This window comes from Paroedura picta, chromosome 9 (genome assembly GCF_049243985.1).
Source record: "Paroedura picta isolate Pp20150507F chromosome 9, Ppicta_v3.0, whole genome shotgun sequence".
In the NCBI taxonomy this organism is placed as follows: domain Eukaryota; kingdom Metazoa; phylum Chordata; class Lepidosauria; order Squamata; family Gekkonidae; genus Paroedura; species Paroedura picta.
This window is the reverse complement of record NC_135377.1, coordinates 47,159,046-47,179,585: the sequence shown is the minus strand read 5'-3', so window position 1 is coordinate 47,179,585 and position 20,540 is coordinate 47,159,046. Positions and strand designations below refer to the sequence as shown.

Sequence of the window (20,540 nt, the reverse complement as noted above, 5' to 3'; positions counted from 1 at the left end):
TGACACCCTCTAGCGTTTTCTTGGCAGATTCAATACAGGGTGGTTTGCCAGTGCCTTCCCCAGTCATTACCGTTTTACCTTCCAGCAAGCTGGGTACTCATTTTACCAACCTTGTATGGATGGAAGGCTGAGTCAACCTTGAGCCGGATTCTGAGATTGAACTCCCAGCCTCATGGGAAGAGCTTCAAACAGCATGTCTGCTGCTTTACCACTCTGCACCACAAAAGGCTCTTCTAACATAAATATAGGACACTCCAATTACAGCAAGGCTCCCTAACTCTTTGGATCCATGTGTACCTTTGGAATTCTGAAGGGTAGTGATGTCCCTTCTGCAAGTGGATGCTACACAAGTGGAGTCAAACACAATACCTCTCTCCTCACTTTACAGAAGAATTGCAAGAGAAGAATAAAAAGAATGTAAGGGAAGACTGAAGAGGAAGGGAAGAAAGAGGAAGAAAAGGACTGGAGATTATAAATACATGAAGGAATTATATAGTAAGAAAAAAAGGTGTTTACCTGCCCCCCTGATCCTCCAGAAAATCCTTCCCTTTGAATGAGGGCAGCCAATAATATGGCCCGCCTCACAATGGCCCCATCCACTTTCTGAAAAGCTTTGCAGGGGGCAGGGAAGTACTCTCAGGCATAAAGGCACTCATGAACATCATGCTGGGGAACCCTGCATTGTCAGTGTTCATTCTGCTGGTTCAGGAACAGCTTTGTTAACCAAGCCGGTTGTGAGGAACCATGCACAACTGCAGGCTTATGGAGTCAACAGCCTTAATGTGGAAAACAGCTCACATGCAGAAGCTTAATGCAACCACTTTCTTCATCTTCATAATATATGTATTATCATAGCAGTAGAACCATGGATTAAATGCTTGATCCTTGAGTATTAAGCTGCTGTGCAAAACAGACTTGGCAGGTATTTGCAGGGCCTGCACACAGCAGCTGTTTTGTAGGCACCTGACCTTTTTGGAGAACAATAAAATAGCTTGACAAACAGGTGTTTTTTCAGGCAATGGGAGCATCGTAAGAGAAGGTGCAGAGGTGTGTAAGAGATAAAGGCAAGGAGCTAGTAATTAAAGATGCACTTTCCTGTTCCAAATCTGAAGTACAAGCAGATTCTTTCAGTGCACACAGATGAAGATTCTTTGTATTTGTGTTTATCTGGACTGGGACTTGGCTCAGATAAGCCAAGTACAGGATCAAATCTCAAAACATGAGGTCATTCTGCCAGGTACATTTCCCATACTCATGATCAGTATTTGTTATCTTTTGTAATCATGGTAACTGGAGCACACATTGTTCCGCCAGTAATGGAACGGAGATGCTTTATCACTGCCTCGCCTTCTTGTACCTTGCTACCATGGAAGGGGCAGAAACGCACCTGGTCCTCTGAATAACACTTCAGTAAACTGCAATCTGAATTCCCCAGGTTTGCCCAGACAATCTTGTAAGACCAGCAGGCTCACCAAGGAAATAGTTGGAAGCAGCCTCCCTGTTTTGTTGGACTCTTAAACTGAGTGACAGAAGATAAGGAAATGGCTGCAGGGCTGTTAGTTGGTCCCTCGCTAATAGACTCGGAGACAGTCTTCCCAAGGCTAAGGCAGGGACTGTGATGAGGCCAGCATTTCACGTAGTCGCACAGAAGCGCTTGACTCGCACAAATGCACAGCAAGCATGAACCGGCGCCGGGGGGGGGGGGGGCGCTTGCAGGTGAGGCCGTTATCCTCCTCTTCGGAGGCCCTTGCCCGCGCCAAGGACGCAGCACAGACACAGCGGGCCGCCTCAGCCTTAAGGACGGCCTCGTACCCAGCAGGGCGCCTGCCTGCACACACACGTGTTCGATGCGAGGCGGCTCGTGTGAACGCATTAGCCACGGCGACGAGGCTTCCGCGCACCACGAGCGCCCGCAATGGCGCCCCCGATTCTGGACGCGGCTGTAACCCTCCCGGAGAAGGCAGCGGGAAGGCTTCTCCCGCCTCAGTCGCGCGGAGGCCACCGGCATTAGCCACCAGGTCGCCTGGCACGCGGGGCTTCCCCCCACCTCGCCGCGTCACGTGGGCGTCGCCTCGCCTTCTGCCCCTCCCCTTCTCGGCGGCCGGGATGAACTGAAAGGGGAAGAGGAGGGAGGAGCTGGAATTTCCGCCGCCGCCGCCGCGCGCTTGCGTGCGTCAGCCGCCCCTCCCCTCCCCGGCTTCCCAGCCCATTGAGTTCATTCAACGGCCGCCTCCTGTGCCCGGCGGCTGGTCCTCCTGGTGGCTCTGGAGAGGCGCCTCTCCCCTCGGCGGCGGCGGAGGAGGGAGGAAAAGGTAGGGGGCGGGGAAAGGGTCCGGGGCGCCTGCGGAGGGGCCTGGGGGGAGCCCAGCCCTGCCTCTCCCCGCGCAGAAGCCGCTCGCGAGGCCGTGGGGTGGGCGCCTCCGAGCCGGGCGAGCGGCGTGTGCTGACGTGCATCTCTGTCGCTGCGGCCCCGTGCGCCCAGCCTCGGGAGGAAGTTGGGCTTACTTCCGAGGAAACATGCCCGGGACCGGGCTGCTCGGCTCCGCCTCGTTTTCTGCCCCTCGCTCCCCCCGTTGACATTTGCTGGCTTAGAGCAAGCCGTGTGTCGCGGCGGAGCAAATCCCGCAGTCGTGCTCTTCTGGTGGTCCCCATTCCTAGGGGGGGGGGGAGGGAGGACCGGAACGGTGACCCGAAGTGTGATGCCGTGCAGCGGGCCGGTGCCCCGTGAGGGATGCAGTCCGGATGCTTTTGCCCGCCTGGGTTCACTGTGATGGCTCTTCATGTTGTTGTCAGGGTGGTATTTACTCTAGAGTAGCGATTAAAGGGTCGAGAAGCCGTTGGACAACAGAGCTCAGTTGCTTACATCGCAGGGGCTCCGGGGTTTTGGATTCTGTACCGGATTGCTTCCATTGTGTGTAAGGAACACTGAATCTGGGGTGCTGTTTTCCCTGCCTTTCCCCCCAGTTTTACCTTTTGAGACGAGCTCTTTCATAGGTTTCTTCTTTCATTCAAATCTTTGTGTGAAGTGCTTTTTGTTTACACTGCTAATAGAATCCAGATGCCTTCGTACAGAGCATCATAAAAACCTTTAGAAGTTGTCAATTGTTAACATGTTTATCATTTAGCCTTCATCATGTTTATTAAAACACAACCTCAAGTTTTGACCTGAGATAGTACAGAATTTAAACTTTCCCTTGTGTGTTTTGTCATTGTTTGTTTTAATAAAATTGTGGTCTTTGTTTATGCGAGAGGGAATGAGATGAAATTTAGCCTTAAACAGGTATAAAAATTTGGGGGGGGGGGTTGGTGTTACCCAGAAAGAACATTTTGTAAACACTTAACCTAAGAAGTCTCACTTACCTTTCTTACCTTGTTATTTGTAGTAGGTGCGCTAATACTGATCTAGTAGCCAAAAGCATATATAAGGGTAATGTGATTAGAGAAATTTGTAATTTTTTTTTTTTAGTATTAGCAGATCCAGTTTCTCCCCCTTCCCATTTCACCTTGTTGTGTAAGGCCAAATAGCATAGTGGCTTGGGCAGCAATTTCCAGAAGAAATGTGTGACCGAATATCTATTTATTAGATTTTTTAGTTGATATGCACCAGAAGGGTTTTGCAGCAACTTACATTAAAATCATATAAATAAGTTTAAAAGCAACACAAAAGCAGAAGCTAACCAATATAAAATATTAACATAAATGTTAAACTAATAACATGTGTACCATTACAATTCATGGCTAGTACCACACCACTAACAAAAGCCTAAATATGTGCATTACATTCCAAATGCCAGCCTAAACTATTTGACCTTGCATGCCCTGCAGAAACTAAACAAGTCTGGCAGGACACAGGTGTCATCAGAGTGCCTTCCATAGGGTAGGGGCAACAACTGAGAAGGCCCTTCCCATAGTGGCAGGGTACTTGAAAGAGGCTCCTAGAAGATTACCAGGAGGAGTGCGGAGGACTGTAACGGGGAAGTGGTCCCATAGGCATTTAATACCCAGACCATTAAGGGCTTCAAAGCTTGACACCAGCACCTTGAATTAGATCCAGAAACTAATTGGTAGTCAGTACAGCTGTCACAAAATTGAACGAAAGGTGTTCTGGTCAGCAATCCAGCAGCTATATGAAAGTGTTTAGGCTGTATGACAAAAGAACAATTTTAAAAAACACCTGTTGCTAATTTTGTGATTAATTAATACTGGCAGTCCTTGTGCTGGGTTGGTTGTATTGCATTACATGTTGGTATATATGGTGTAGCAGCCTGAGACCAGCCAGCTGCTGTTCTCCATTAGGCAGAGATTACAATGAGGCTCCACTTTTGTTAGGGTGCAAGTTTAATTAAACAGAGAAAATTTAAATTATGCCAAGAATAGCACCAGTGGATGCCTCTTTCTTAGCCAGCAGAAGAACAGAAAACAGAAAGAGGTGAGGTTCAGGAAAACCAAGTTAACAGGCTGTACTCTGCCTTCTTGTAGCTTCACTTTTCTCAGAGGCACAAGGTGACATTCAGGAAGGCCTTTCCTGTGGTGGCCCCAGACTGTGGGATAGCCCTCCTTGGGTAATTTGCCAGGCACCTTCTTTATATGGTTTTCAGCACCCAGTGAAACGATTCCTTTCATATCTAGTTTTCTCTGTGTGCTGTCTTCCCAGCATGTTTTAATTGTTTTAATTGTATTTTAGATTGTTCTGTATTATTGTGAACTGCCTTAGGGTGAAGATACAGGATATAAATTCCTATATAAATAAAATTAATAAAATCTATGGGCAGTTCTTGTAAAGTTTTCACATGGTTGGGGAAAGGTAGAAGATTTGAACACAGAAGTCATGAATTTGCAGGAAATGATGGATTGTGTGCCAGCTGAGACTGTTTTACAGCCACATGTGATCTCTTGTGGCTATTGGGGTGGGATTTCCCTGCTGGCTGGATCTTGGTAACTCAGCATTTCTGAATAGAAATCTGAACTGCATGATCATCAGATGGGAGACTCCCTGTATGTGGAAGTGCTTAGCTCAGGGCCCACAATAGACTCCCATGTACAGAGACCTGCTGCATTGAAAATGATCAGAGAAAATAATCAGAGAAGCAAATTCATTAAAAAGAAGCTGTGAATTCTGGGATGACCACCATAGCTACAGGAACTGAGAAAACATGGAATGATTGCTAGGCCTTCTGAGTCTGCATGACAGGAAAAGAGAGGCAATGTTAGAGGATAACATATTAGAAATTGAGACCTAGGAAATACTAAATATTATTTGACTGGGGGGGGGGTCAGTTCACCTGACCAGCCCAGAAGTTGCTAGGACTGGTGTTTGGGGTGGGGTGGGGGGATTTAACTGCAAAGATGGGCTTCATCTGCTTACTTACCCCTTCTTCTGGGTACATTGCCTGTGGGGAAGAAAGGAGTATGTCAGGGTGCTGCAACCACCTTTCATTTGAAAAGTAGCCCCTTTTTCTGAGTAGTAATATCCTTACACTGCTGGACAGATAGGACTGTGATGGCATCAGCTCAGATGAAAGGTGTGGGTTTGTTTGCCCTCACTTACATTGTTACATTTGCCAAATCTGACAGCTATGGGATGATGTCATTGTTGCTAGGATGAAGAGAGGCTGTTATGAATTTAAAGAATGGCTCTGAAGCAGCAATTGACTGAGGCTGGGAAGAGGCTCTCAGTGTGAGTGTCTTGAATGGGTATTGGTTGCATGAGGTTGTTTTCTTTTCACACTCCCTCCAATATATTGCCAGGAAAGGTCCTTGCTTACAGTTACAGGTCATATTTGATAGGTGAATGTTTGTAAAATGCACCTCCTGTTTCAACATATTGAACTGTTGGAGCAGTTAATGTGTTGTAAACCTTGAGTGTTTAATTTATTGTCAATATTGGTTCTAGGGCATGGAGTATTTTGCAGGCAAGTGATCATAACTTTTCTTTTTGGACCAGATCTTGATGTGATAGCTTTTCAGGCTTACACGCAGAATCAAGCAGAATTCATGAATGAAGAATCTCCTTTGTTGCTGCTAGAGTGAAAGTTCTGTCACTAGAGAACTTGCATACAGTACAAAGTGGAGTCTGATCTAGCCAGTTCTGCTTTGGCTACTCACTGCCTGGATAAAGTGAATCACAGTTTTTTTTCCTTCTTTGTTTGGGTTGATTTGATGTAGCTGATAAATCAGTTTTGTAACCCAACTGGAATATCTTGAGGGCTTCTCTCTTTGTAGCTGTCTAGAGTGGGAGAGATGTCGTGGCATACATGTTTGTGCACTGGTGATTATAAACTCTTTTACACTCTGCAGGTTCCATTCTAGCCATGTGTAATGATAGAATGAAGAGTGATACTCAGTTGCTGATTCACTCATTTTCAAGAGGCAACAGAGTTTTATCAAACTGAGTATAGGGGGATTGCTTCTCTTAACTGTCCATGCAAGGAAACACCAATAACAAAGAATAGTCTAAACTGTTTCATTAGCATATTGGTGAATGCACATCTGCCTGCAGCATTTTGTGACATTACAAGCTTGCAACGTAAGAAGGTGAAAGCTGAGAGCCCTTTTTTTTTTTTTTACCCCAGGGCTTTGAAAAAAAAGTGTGCCAAATTCCTAGTTCAAAGGGAAAAAGCAGACTTGTAAACATTTTGGAACCTATGGGATATTTTTCCCAGCCTATATTCAGTTTGCGTTGTGTAGAAAGGTGGACTTTTGTTTCAAGGCATGGACTATTTTATGCTGTACATTACTATTTGTGTAGACAAGCATTCTTTCACAATTATTAGGGTGAAGCATCTTGCATACAAGGTAATTCCAGATTTACCATGCTGTTATTATAACGTGGAATGGAAATGGACATTCCCCCCTCTCCCTGCCCCGTCCATTCATACAATTCATGTAAAACACCTATTCTACAGAAACCAATAAATGTTGGTGGATACTAGCTTGAGAATTGAAAAATGAAGCCTGTGATGCTCCATTTTGCATGGTGGTATAGCAGTTAAAGTGTTGGACTAGGATTTGGAAAGAGACCCCAGTTTGAATCCCTACTCTTCTGTGGAAACGTGCTGGGTGACACTAGGCCAGTCATATACTTTCTGGCTTTAAAAAGTTGCAGACTGTATAAGGAAATTGGCAGTATTGGCTACCAGAGAAAGTTAGAAGACAACTGGCCTGACTTTCCTTTTCTGTATGTTTGTAATTCACGCTGACTTTTTGTCTGTGTAACAGCAAGTGTCTGGGCTCTTTAACTTCCTTATATGTATCTGTTAGATGCTTTGTCTTCCTTTAGAACTCTGCCTGCCTGCTCATCTATCTGCCTGACTTCACCTTTCTCTGCTGCTTTTTTTGTATTTTTGTGCAAGCCTCTTTCATTTAGACCTCACATGCATCTACTGTGCCCCTGGAAAGACCTTCCTGAGGATTTGCCCCCACACCACAGCTTGGCTATGTTTTTTGTTTTACTATGATTTGCACTTGTATTGATTTGCTGATATGCATTCACACGTACAACATAGGTTATACCCTCTTGTATATGCTTCTTTTCTCCGTATGTAGGCCAGGATTCCCCCCTTCAAGGATCGCTGCCTTGCCGTGGCAAGGGGGCTTGCGTAGCTTAGTGAAGCTATGAGCTATGCCATGCAGGGTCACCCAAGACGGACAGGTCATAGCTGAGAGTTCTGACAAAAGGTGATCCACTGGAGAAGGAAATGGCACACCACTCCAGTATCTTTGCCATGAAAACCCAATGGACAAGTTCAAAAGGCAAAACGATATGACGCCGGAAGATGAGCCCCTCAGGTCAGAAGGTGTCCAATATGCTACTGGGGATGAGCAGACGGCTAGTACGAGTAGTGCCAGAGTGAATGAAGTGACTGGGCCAAAGCCGAAAGGATGCTCAGTTGTGGAAGTAACTGGTGGCGAAAAGACCGATGCTGGTCAAACAAGAGATGACAAGACTGAACATTGACATTTTAGGAATCAGTGAACTAAAATGGACAGGAATGGGTGAATTTAATTCAGATGACCATCAGGTATACTACTGTGGACAAGAATCTCGCAGAAGAAATGGAGTAGCCTTCATAATCTATAAGAGAATAGGAAAGCAGTCTTGGGATACCATCCCCAAAATGACAGAATGATCTCAGTTCGAATCCAAGGCAAACCATTCAATATCACAGTAATTCAGGTCTATACCCCAACCACTGCTGCTGAAGAGGATGAAGTTGACCAGTTCTATGAAGCCCTGCAACACCTTCTAGAAGCAACACCAAAAAATGATGTGCTTATCATCGTGGGGGATTGGAATGCTAAAGTAGGAAGCCAAAAGATAACAGGCAAGTTTGGCCTTGGAGTACAAAATGAAGCAGGGCACAGGCTGGTAGAATTTTGTCAAGAGAATACAATGGTCATAGCAAACACTTTTCCAACAACCCAAGAGACGACTCTACACATGGACATCACCAGACGGTCAACACAGAAATCAGATTGACTATGTGCTCTGCAGCCAAAGATGGAGAAGTTCTATCCAGTCAATAAAAACAAGACCAGGAGCTGATTGTGGTTCAGATCATCAGCTTCTCGTTGCGAAATTTAGGCTTAAATTGAAGAAAGTAGGGGAAAGCACTAGGCCACTCAGGTATGAACTAAATCATATCCCCGACGAATATACAGTAGGGGTGAGAAATAGATTTAAGGAATTAGAACTGATAGACAGAGTGCCTGAAGAACTATGGACGGAGGTTCGCAACATTGTACAAGAGGTAGCAACTAAAACCATCCCAAAGAAAAAGAAATGCAAGAAATCTAAATGGGTGTCTGAGGAAGCTTTACAAATAGCTAAGGAGAGAAGGGAAGTGAAAGGCAAGGGAGAAAGAGATACACCCAATTGAATGCAGAATTCCAGAGAAAAGCTAGAAGAGATAAGAATGCCTTCTTAAATGAACAGTGCAAACAAATAGAAGAAAACAATAGATCTTTTCAAGAAAATTGGAGATATGAAGAGAACGTTTCATGCAAAGATGGGTATGATAAGGGACCAAAATGGTAGGGACCTCACAGAAGCAAAAGAGATTTTTAAAAGGTGGTAAAATTATACAGAAGAACTATACAAGAGCGAGCTTAACATCCCTGATAACCACAATGGGGTAGTTACTGACCTGGAGCCAGACATCCTGGAATGTGAAGTCAAATGGGCCTTAGGAAGTCTGAAGTCAAATGGGCCTTAGGAACAATAAAGCTAGTGGGGGTGACAGCATTCCAGTTGAACTATTCAAAATCTTAAAAGACGATGTAGTAAAAGTGCTACACTCAATATGCCAGCAAATTTGGAAAACTCAACAATGGCCACAGGATTCCATGTATCCCCCATGTTGTATGTAAACCGCCCTGAGCCATACCGAAGGGCGATATAGAAATTAAATAAATAAATAAAAGGTCAGTTTATATTCCAGTGTCAAAGATTGTTCAAACTACCGCACCATTGTACTCATTTCTCATGCTAGCAAAGTTATGCTCAAAATTTTACAAGCTAGGCTCCAGCAATATGTGGACCAAGAACTTTCCAGAAGTACAGGCAGGATTTCGAAGAGGCAGAGGAATTAGAGATCAAATTGCCAACATACGCTGCATCATGGAGAAAGCTAAGGAGTTCCAGAAGAACATCTGCTTCATTGACTATGCTAAAGCCTTTGATTGTGTGGAGCACAACAAATTGTGGCACGTTCTTAAAGAGATGGGAATACCAGAGCATCTTATTTGTCTCTTGAGAAACGTATATGCAGGTCAAGAAGCAACAGTGAGAACTGAACATGGAATCACTGATTGGTTCAAAATTGAGAAAGGAGTTCAGCAAGGCTGTATACTGTCACCTTGACTATTTAACTTGTATGCGGAGCATATCATGAGAAAGGCTGGATTAGAGGAGTCACAAATTGGGATCAAGATTGCAGGGAGAAATAACAACCTCAGATATGCAGCTGATACCACTCTAATGGCAGAAAGTGAAGAGGAACTAAAGAGCCTGTTGATGCAGGTGAAGGAGGAGAGTGCAAAAGTTGGCTTGAAACTCAACATCAAGAAAATGAAGATCATTGCATCCGGCCCTCTCAATTCCTGGCAAATAGATGGGGAAGAAATGGAGATAGTGACAGATTTTATTTTCCTGGGCTCCAAGATCACTGCAGATGGGGACTGCAGCAAAGAAATTAAAGGACGCTTGCTTCTGGGGAGGAAAGCTATGGCAAATCTAGATTTGTTTCACCTAAAAAGCAGAGACATCACCCTGCCAACAAAAGTGCGTTTAGTCAAGGTTATGGTGTTCCCAGTTGCAATGTATGGCTGTGAAAGTTGGACTATAAGGAAGGCCGAGCATCAAAGAATTGAGGCTTTTGAACTCTGGTGCTGGAGAAGACTCTTGCGAGTCTCTTGGACTGCAAGGCGAACAAACCGGTCAGTCCTAGAGGAGATCAGCCCTGCCTGCTCCTTAGAAGGTCAGATCCTGAAGATGAAACTCAAATACTTTGGCCTTCATGAGAAGGAAGGACTCCCTGGAGAAGAGCCTAATGTTGGGAGCGATCGAGGGCAAAAGAAGAAGGGGATGACAGAGAATGAAGTGGCTGGATGGAGTCACTGAAGCAATCGCTGCAAACTTAAATGGTAGAGGTAGAGGGAATGGTAGAGGACAGGAAGGCCTGGAGGATCATTGTCCATGGGGTCACGATGGGTCGGACACGACTTCGCACCTAACAACAACAAAGGCCAGGATTCAGGTGAAGGCAGGAAAAACTTCCTGGCACCTGATCTAGAAGCTCATACAAATGCTCTGGAATGCACAGACATGCTACTGTAGCTTTCACCTGCTACTGGCTTATGTTTGAAGGCCAGTTTGAATGATCTGGGAGAAAAATCACATTGCATTCCTGGGACTACACCACTTCAGAAAGCACATACAGAAATCACATGCTAGCTCATAAGGGAGTGAAATTATTTTTAATCATGTGACATGTGGTGCTGCCATTGCCTATCTCTGCAAACATATGCTGGAGTATGGCTATGTTGCTTATCTCGTGCAGTGAAAGACAGCGTACATGTTGACTTTCTTGATTAGTGCTTTTCTAAATTCCATCACTGTTTTGAAAGGAAGCAAGAACTATCGTACAGTAAGATCATAGAGCAAAAAATACAGTCACTGCTTGTGCAGCTTCCTTGCTCCTGTGTGGGAGGAGTACCACTTGGTCTAAAAAAACCTGAAATGTAGGTACAGTTAACAGGATGTTTAACTCTGTTGGCAAACAGTTATTTTGGTATGCAGAAGAGTGACCAAAGATTACAGAAGCAAGAAGGCACTTGTTGCCTGTGAGGAGGTGTCTTATTTTTTAAGTGGACTTTAAGACCCGTTAAATAACACAATATACATTGCCATTTTTATTTTCTTAGTAGCTCTGTCAGGGCTGTTTCAACACCCTAACAATTCAAGCAGGTGCTTGCTTGGTATGCCAAATGGGTAGAAGCTGCCTGGGAGCGGACATGGGCTACCCACCTGGCTGGGTTCCAAGGCAGGCTTTGAAATGTCCACGTTGAATCTAACTTCTTGTTTCCAGTCAACTGGCTTCTGATTTGCAGCTGCACAGCTTATAACCCAAAAGCACTGTTGTTTTTTGACAGAGTTAATGTCAGCAGCTTCATGCAGCATGCCTTCAAGAATAAAGCTTGAGATAGAGGGGATGGGAGAATTAATTCACTGAGAACCTTTTTGTTTCACCACAAAAGTATTCCTGGCCAGATTAATACAGCCAGCCTAGCTTCCAGCAGGGGGTACCACAGAAGGACTCCCCAGTGTTGTCACTTATTCTATGCCACCCTTAGTGAATGCTTGAGCTGCTTGTCTACCTAATCAGCCCTGGGAATCTCCCATGCTCATATCACCTGCACCCATCTGGGTTCCAAGACACTGCTTTGGCAGCTCACCTTTTCAAGGGTGGATTGGTATGGAAGGAGCTGTCCCCCCAATGCTGATGTCCTTCTTGCTTGTGGTAAGCAGGGAGCCAAGTGTCTGGTGGGTAGTTCAGGTTGCTTGTGAGCAGCTGGAGCCTCTTTATCTGATAAACAAGTTTATCTGCTTTCTGTGCTTACAGACTCTTGTACATAGTGCACATTCATCTGTCCCCATCCATTGCTGTCACCAGTGATGTATTTTTTCTGGCGACATTTGAACCAGAATTTACATAATGCTAGCAAAATAAGGAATACATACTGCATGTGGAAAATGTTCAGTTTGGGAATTTTTTCTACTCTACATCACTACCTGTCTTATTGCTTAATTGCTTAAAAATGAAATAATGGAGGAAAAATTAATATCCCTTTAATAAAATCTTAATTAATTAATTGTATTTCTATTAATTGTATTGTATTGTATTAATGTATTGAAATGACAGCTGGAGTTTTACAGGGCATGGGAGTAAATATTATCACTGGGTAAATAACATTGCATTAAGCCTCTGTTAAAGGGACAGTGTTTGACCTTGATGGTCCAGGCTAGCCTGATCTTATAAGATCCCAGAAGATAAGCAGGGGTGGTCCTGCTTTGTATTTGGATGGGAGATTACCAAGGAAGTCCAGAGAAGGGCAATTGCAAGTCACCTCTGTCTGTCTCTTGCTTTGAAAACCCTTTGGGGAAGCTACAAGTCAACTGTGATTATGGCGTTTTCCACTGCTAAAGGGACAGGATGTTTTTCTCACAGCCACCCTACCAGTTTACTGTGCATATGAGCATTTGCAAGACCCCTGCAGTTGCAGCCCATGTAGGGCATTTCATGCTTGGGCTGGTCCTGGTGCCTTTACCAGATTTATCACCTGGTGTCTTGGAGATGGGGAGGCTGGATATGTCAGCTGTTACGTAGGATTTCATTCAAAATATGTGGTCACTTCACCAAAAGTGGAATGCAAGACAACGCAGAATCCCATACATGGCCCTTCTCATGGTGCCTGGTTACTGTCAGCGCTCCAGATATTTCAAGGAAGAGTAGTTTGCATGTGAGAAACTACCCATGTTGCAGGATTCTCCTGTAAGTGAGAAGTGGCTTTCTATTGCTGTGTTGGGCTTCTGAGCAAAGTGGTAGTTTTGGAGACTGTAGTAAGAAAGCACCCTGTTTTCAGCAGGCAACTCTTAATGGTTAGATTGGGCTCATATAATGCTGGTATAATAGTAAACTTTTATTAGCTTTCTTGGAATTACTCCTCATCAACCTTTCTCGTGATAATAGAGGTCCTTATCTGTAGACAGGAAAACTTCCATTTTATTGTTGTGCAGATCCTTATGTCATAATAAGGATGTTTAACTAGTTTAACTAAGACCTCTGTTGACCTTCATATGACTGTATCTTGACTGAGGAGGGTAGTGGAATTACTTATGTTTTTTAGAAGGTTAATTTCCATAAGGAAGAGAAACTGGCTTATTCCCAGGAAAAGTTTATCTCTTGAATTTTCCCCCTCCACAAGCTTTGGGATTAAAAATAAATGCAATTTAAGCCATAAAATGTGGCTAGCTTTGAAAATTAATAGTGAAACTCATGAATAAATTTAGTGCCACTGAGATTTATTATGAAGTGTTTCTACAGCGTAAAATGAGATCTTAAATCCTACATTTGCAAGCACCATGAAAATCTTATTTCCCCCTTTTTAGGGAGTCATTCACTTGTAAACTACATATGCTGATACCTTGATTCTGGATAGTGGGTTTAAGCCTTTTTCCAGGCACATACATGTATTGAGTGTACAATGTGGACACAAACAGAAATGAAGGAGGTCACAGTTCTCTGTGCAAAAAATAAATTGTGTGTGTGCAAAGCCACATTTCAGATTGGGGCTATGCAGAAAAGGAAGAGAAGATTTAGCCCCTCAAGTCCGGCTTTGTTTTGCAAATTGGATACCATACTTATACTGCAAGTGTTAACTTTTTCATATAAAATATCTAATAGCACAGAAAGCCTCATTTCAGTTGGTCCAAAGAAGTAGCACATGAAAGGCTACACCCCCTCTTCCCTTCCTGCGTGGTCCAGATCCAGAGCTGCTCCTATGGTTACCATTCAGTTTACTATTTACAGATTGAGGGAGACTCATGATCTCTATTATGCCTTTTAGGCCTTATTGATAAAATCAAGGTTATGGTTTGTGTAATGGATGAAATGGCCATAGTACAACTAACTTGGATTTTGTTTAGCATTCAGTGAATTAATTACCTGGAGCACTGGAAGTTCACAAGTGAATTTAGAAGGCTGTAACTCTGGGGCAACATTGTGTCCTGTCGTCCTCCCCACCCAATAAGTTTGAGTTCTCATAAACTGAATTTGAGTGCCATCTTTTTAGCCACAATCTGCAAGGGAACCTTGATTCGTAAGAATATATGCATTCTGGACAATACTTACAGCTGCATTTCTGTGCATATTTCTTTCAGCTTTGAAGCATGAATTACGTGGGGCAGCTTGCAGGACAAGTTCTGGTTACTGTGAAGGAACTATACAAAGGCATTAACCAGGCTACACTTTCAGGATGCATTGATGTAATTGTAGTTCAACAGCAGGATGGTACATACCTGTGCTCGCCATTCCATGTCCGGTTTGGAAAGCTTGGTGTCTTACGTTCCAAGGAAAAAGTGGTAAGTAGCATTAATGACTGGTACTGTGGAAATAATTAATGTTCTATTTTAATATTAGTTACATGCTTATTAAAATAAAAGTTTAGAGTTTAATATCTGAATGTAAAGTGTTCGCACTGGGGCTTAATAGAGTTCCCCCACCCAAAAAAACCCCCACAATGCAGTTCATAATGTCAGGAACAACACTAACAATGGTTTCCATAACTGAAGATAACAGTACTATAGCATTTCCTATAACATTTCTTATGATAACATTAAATCTGTGCTCCCATAGCTTTGTCATTTTGGGATTCAGTTCATGGGAGGGGTTTCAGGGGGCCCGGCAGACACTGTTGGTAGGGTCAGCCTCAACCAAATTCCTGGTGGAGGTGCTCCATTTTGCAGGCCCTGGGGAACTGTGGAAGATCAGGCAGGGCCCTGATGTCTTCGAGGATCTCATTCCACCAGTTGGGGGCCAGGACAGAGAAGGCTCTGGCCCTGGTTGAGGCTCAAAGTGATTCTTTGGGACCAGGGTTCTCCAGCCAGTTGGAAGTGGCGGAGCATAGAGCTCTTTGGGGGGTTTAAGCAGTGAGGTGGTCTCTCAGGTACACTGGGCTCAGATTGCATATGGCCTTGAACGTGATTACCAAAACCTTAAGCTTGATCCAGAATTGGGAGCCAGTGCAGTTGTTGGGGAGTGGGCCAGATGTGGGACGTCTGTGGTGTTCCTGTGAGGTGCCTGTTGCATGGATCACTGTAGCTAGGTGATCCGGGGCCAAGTAGGGTGCTAGTAGTTTAGCTTGGCATAGATGGAAGAAAGCCAGCCACGCTTCTCTTGTGACCTGAGCCTCCATAGAGAAGGAGACATCAAGGATCACACCCAGGTTCCTGGCAGAGTGAACCATTGATAGCTGCACCCTGTCCAGGCAGACATGCTTCCTTGCTTTGACCCTTCCTTCCCAGCCATAGAACCTATGTCTTTGAAAGGTTGAGCTTCAAATTACTCTACTTGAACCATCTCGTCACTGCTTCCGGTCATCTAGCTAAGGCTTTTGGTGGGCTGGTGGGTGGGGGGGAGAATCAGGGTGGCTATCCATTAGGAGAAGCAGCTGGGTGTTACCTGCACATTGATGACATTCTAGCCCAAACCTCCGCACCAGCTGATCAAGAGGGCACATGAAGATGTTAAAATTGGAGAGAGGACCGCTCTCTATGGAACTCCACATGTGAGCTGGAGGCGGCTTGATAATCTCTCTCCTATTGCTACCCTCTTTCTGTGACCTCAGAGAAAAGAGATCAACTATTTGAGGGCTGTTCCCCATATCCCAGCGTCGGCTAGATGGTGAGCTAAAAGCTTGTGATCGACTATCAAATGCTGCTGAAAGGTCTAATACCATGAACCTCAGTCCAGCTGGTGGTGGAGGTCGTCCATCAGGGTGATTAGCACTGTTTCTACCCAATGGCAAGGCTGGAAGACTGACTGGGATGGGTCTAGGGCTGAGGCTTCTTCCAGGAATGCTGATAATTGGTCTGTGACAGCCCTTTCTACTGTTTTCCCCAGAAATGCTACGTGCGAGACTGGTCAGTAGTTATCAGGCTCTCGCAGGCCCAGAGTTGGTTTTTTCAGCCTCTTTTAGGCTACTGAGTTCTGTCTGCAACAAGGAATTGTATTGAAATTACAGATAGAAGTTCCCTTTGCTTACAGATATATCAGGGCAAAAGCCTAAAAAATACTTTGGAAAATAAAACAAAGGTTGATGGCAAGACATATATACTTCTTTATTGAATCAAGGACAGCAGCTGTTGGGCCCACAGGCCAATCAACTTCACCAGCTAATTGCTAACCGTAGAAATTAATTCTTTTTTAGTTTTTCTTCACTGGCTCGAGTGTAGCATCATGCAGCCTGCCACATCCAGGTTAACGAAGGAGGTTTTTTCTGGTTCAGACTGGTTGCCTCTGCCTTCTTCCTCTCTGAGTTCAGAGAGGCCTGTCAGACTATCACTGAGTTCTGTGGGAAAGAATCATGTAGGTCTCTTCTCATATTCTGTGGGTTTAAAGAAGCAAGTGTGTCACCATGATCACTCTGTTGTCTGATTTTCTGGGGGAGGGGGGCAGGAGATATATTGTATAGACCAAACACTGTAATTTTATCATTTTTACTGAGCATTCTAAAGTTTCAACCTATATTTTGAACAGATTGATATTGAAATTAATGGAGAAGCAGTTGATCTTCATATGAAACTGGGTGATAACGGGGAAGCTTTCTTTGTACAAGAAACAGAAGAAAAGTTTGTAAGTAGCATGAATATAAAATATTTAAGATGCTTTTCCCTGTTACTTCTAATTTATAGATTAGTATCTTCCATTGCTACATATACTTTCTTGATGACTAGAGGTAATTTTTCATTTGATTTACAAACTGTTAGAACAGAGCTTGACAAATCCCTAGAAATGTCATTGTGGGACCTAGAATTTTCAGCAGTCTTTCTCAGCAATCCTCAGCTGAAGGATCATTTTACACTATTCCACAGTAGAAGATTTCATTTCTTTACCAGTTGCTTTCTATATAGGCTCCAGTATTCAATTCAGTGGAGTTTTTAAAAGAGTAATAAAACTATCTGAAATGGGTGAGAAGTTAGGCTAGGTGCATGGGTGAGTCATGATAGCAACTGAAGGCTTACATTTTTCCCACTGCAGGAGAAACAAGTCAATCAAAGACCCAACTAGAATTGCTAAACTCCAGTAGGTTTCAGTTTGTACAAATGATGGTTTCAGACTTGTATGTAACAGTGAATGGGTGTGTGTGTGAGAGATTCTCATTCAAATTTTACTGTGTCCAAAAAATCCCAGCATTCACATGGGAATTTCAACATTCACTGGAACATGTATGTTATCTGTTAAATTAGTTAAGTAATGTATGTAACTTTCATTTATTTCCCCCCTTGAATTTTAAGGAGAAAGTTCCAGCACATCTAGCAACATCCCCAATACCCACAGAAGATCAGTTTTTCAAAGATAGCGATGCCCATTTGCTGAAGTCAAGTGAAAATATCAGGAAAATGCAAAACTCAGACATTCCACAAATTGTAGAAACCGAACCCATCTTTTCCTCTGGATCCGTGAAGAAAAAAAAGCGAAGGAAAAGAAAATGTAAACAAGATGCCAGGAAAGAAGATCTGATCTCCTCTCCTGGAACTGAAGAAATATTCGAAATGGAAATAAGTTCTGATGATGAGAGAAATATTCAGCCTCTGAGGTAAGCTGTTAAAGTACCTTCTCATTTGGCTAAACCCGGGATTCCCAAGTAGGTTTCTGAGGAACCCTGGAGTTATGCAGTCTTTCCCAGAAGTTCTGATGGCCACTAACATCACTAGACATCATTGGACCTGATTTCCCCTTCTGTGCTACAGGCCTAGACACTTTCTCCAGTTTAAGGTATTGGTTCTTACCCGTAAGGACATCTGCAGTATGAGTCCTGCATATCTGAGAGACGGCCTCTCTGTAGCCTCCAAACAGCGCTACACTCTGCCTAACACCGACCAGTTGGTGGTCCCTGCCTCCAAAAAGGTACATTTGGCCTCAACCAGGGCTAGGACATTTTCTGTCCTGGCCCCTGCCTGATGGAATGAACTCCAGAAACACATCTGGGCCCTGTCAGCTCTTCTGCCAGGCTTTTGGTTGAAGCCAAAGTTAACATCTACAAGGCCCACCTTTGGCGAGGAAGAACACCAACAGGTTCTCCAGACATGGGTTGCTGCTGCTGATATTCTAAACTGACTGTATTATTTTAAACTAATTTTACATTTGATTTTTACCTGATTTTAATAGTTATTGTAATGTACGCTGCTTAGCCCGCTCGCTGGGAGGGCAATATAGAAATAAATAAATAAATAAATAAATAAATAAATAAATAAATAAATAAATAAATAAATAAAGGAGGGCTCTACTAAAGCCTCTATGGCTGATTCTACTGAGAGAGGAGGGATTAAGGAGTCCTTTGCATGAGGTTTACTATGTATGGGAGTCAGTTCGCACTGATGACTCGCCAGCCATTGTTTTTGTTCCAAATATGCGCCTTCTAAAATTTAATTGATTACCAGAGGGATACTATCTTGTTTCTTAATTCACATGCTTTGTTTTTATTTGAGACTGTCAAAGTATAACACAGTCGGGATGACTGTTGCTTTTGTAATATACTGACTTTATCTCCACAGAAATTCCTCAGATTCTCCACCAAAGGATGAAGAATATAAAGAATCATTGATTTACCATTCAAAAGACCATTACCCCTTATCTGATGGAGACTGGTGTCCTTTGGAAAAGTAGGCCACTTTCTTGAGTCAGTTGTCTGCATAAAGAATGTTGGTATTAAAAAATTCAGCTTGTAAAAGTGTTCTGATCTAAACATTATCTAACGGAACATTTGATTTGTGTTACATTTGTGCTCCACATTTGTAGTTTGGTGGATGGTTCTCACCATATATACCTAAGTGCCCGTACCCTCTGACCTGATATTCGTTTTGCATACACCAGTCAGTACTTTTTATAGCAATACCTGGAACTCTTTGTGCTCTAAATTTTGGGCACTTTTGATATGTCTGATATTGATCTGGAACTGAGACTCCTGACAAAGCAAGTAAGATATATTGATGATGATGGAAAGTAGATGGATTACTATAATTATATAGGGGAAATTGGTCATTTTTGTCTGCCCTTTCTCGATCCTTTCCTAGAGAGAGGCGGATTTCTTGTTGCTTCATGGCTTTGGTACAAAATGCTTTCTTCCAAGCTCAATAAGAGATACAACATGGCTTTGGAAATCACAGCCACTAATTTGTAAATTATTATTATCTCATGCTTTGACCTGGAATCCCAGCGGATGAATATGTGTATGTATTAATACATCCCTAAAATTAAGTGCTCTACCCTGTTTTATTTAATTCCCTGTTTTATTTAAAACATGGACATTCCAGTAAGACAGGGTTATAGGAATTTTGATCACAAGGCACCCATGAAGGCAATTGCATAAATGTTTTTCAAAATGAAGTTTTCTGGTGAGAACATTTAAAACATAACAAAATAAGCTGTTCAGAATGGTCTGTTTGTAATTCTGCTAATGTGATTTGTTTCTAACCTCCTTTTTCACATTCTGAAACCCAGTCTGGCTTTCTGCCCTGCCACTGAATAACTAAGGCTCTGTTAAACTGGCAAGGAAAGAAAAAAACAACCCTGAACAATAATGTCTTTAACACAACAACTTTGTTCTGTTTTTACAGCCCTTTTAACCAGACAGCTTGTCCTAAAAGTGATTCAGAACTGGAAGTTAAACCTTCAGAGAGCTTACTGAGAGCAGAATCGCACATGGAATGGACATGGGGAGGCTTCCCTGAATCAACCAAGGTAAAGTTACATGAAACAGCTGTTTTTGTAAGGTTTTGGTAATAATGCAGGACTTTTTTCTCCCTTTCTTCAAGAGAATGTTTCTTTTATCAAACAACTACATGGTCATGAATTTAGAAATAACATGATAGGAATAACATGGAAGGTAGCACCCTCTTGTGGTTTATCATTGTTTTTTTTAAACTAAATTCTCCATGTTCCTTGTGTAGTTAGTTATCCCTGTATTTGTTAATTGAATAAAAGCCAAGTGCTGTGCATCTGAAGTCTAATGGATGCTGTTATAGTGCATACATATCTTTTTACATATACAAATGGTGATGTCTTAGGGCCTTCTCCTTTAGCTGCTGTAGATCCCAGTCAGTCTTAATTGTGTGCCTTAGAAATCTGGAATTTGTTTTTGAAAGTTGGACGCTATAAGACTTTCCCCCCCAAAGGCATTTGTAAACATTTTTGCATGTGAAACTTAAATCAACACGTTTTATTTCATATTGAATTGCTTGTCTTTATTTTCACGGAGAT

General features: G+C 43.1%; 2 protein-coding genes and 1 long non-coding RNA gene across 6 annotated transcripts in view; 1 reads left to right on the top strand and 2 right to left on the bottom strand.

Annotated features, from left to right (window-relative positions):
* The window catches only part of LOC143844895 (uncharacterized), a 34,666-nt gene extending 28,255 nt beyond the window's left edge, over positions 1-6,411 (bottom strand). For 2 of the 3 annotated variants that reach the window (XR_013234182.1, XR_013234181.1), the window contains exon 1: positions 5,370-6,411. This is a non-coding gene — a long non-coding RNA (uncharacterized LOC143844895). Of the gene's footprint in view, positions 1-516; positions 1,463-5,369 lie in introns of those variants that run through there. The other variant, XR_013234183.1, reaches the window with a different exon arrangement.
* LPIN2 (lipin 2) overlaps positions 2,131-20,540 on the top strand; it is a 35,957-nt gene continuing 17,547 nt past the window's right edge. Inside the window, exons 1-6 of the mRNA XM_077352672.1 lie at positions 2,131-2,312; positions 14,441-14,641; positions 16,818-16,913; positions 17,576-17,877; positions 18,836-18,943; positions 19,898-20,021. Of these exons, the coding sequence (XP_077208787.1) occupies positions 14,450-14,641; positions 16,818-16,913; positions 17,576-17,877; positions 18,836-18,943; positions 19,898-20,021 (822 nt within the window). The 5' untranslated portion in view covers positions 2,131-2,312; positions 14,441-14,449. The remainder of the gene's footprint in view (positions 2,313-14,440; positions 14,642-16,817; positions 16,914-17,575; positions 17,878-18,835; positions 18,944-19,897; positions 20,022-20,540) is intronic.
* The window catches only part of EMILIN2 (elastin microfibril interfacer 2), a 53,388-nt gene continuing 49,222 nt past the window's right edge, over positions 16,375-20,540 (bottom strand). For both annotated transcript variants that reach the window (XM_077352670.1, XM_077352671.1), the window contains exon 9: positions 16,375-16,665. Coding sequence is in view for 1 of the 2 variants with exons in the window: in XM_077352671.1 (XP_077208786.1) it covers positions 16,612-16,665 (54 nt within the window). In the remaining variant the exon portion in view is untranslated. The remainder of the gene's footprint in view (positions 16,666-20,540) is intronic.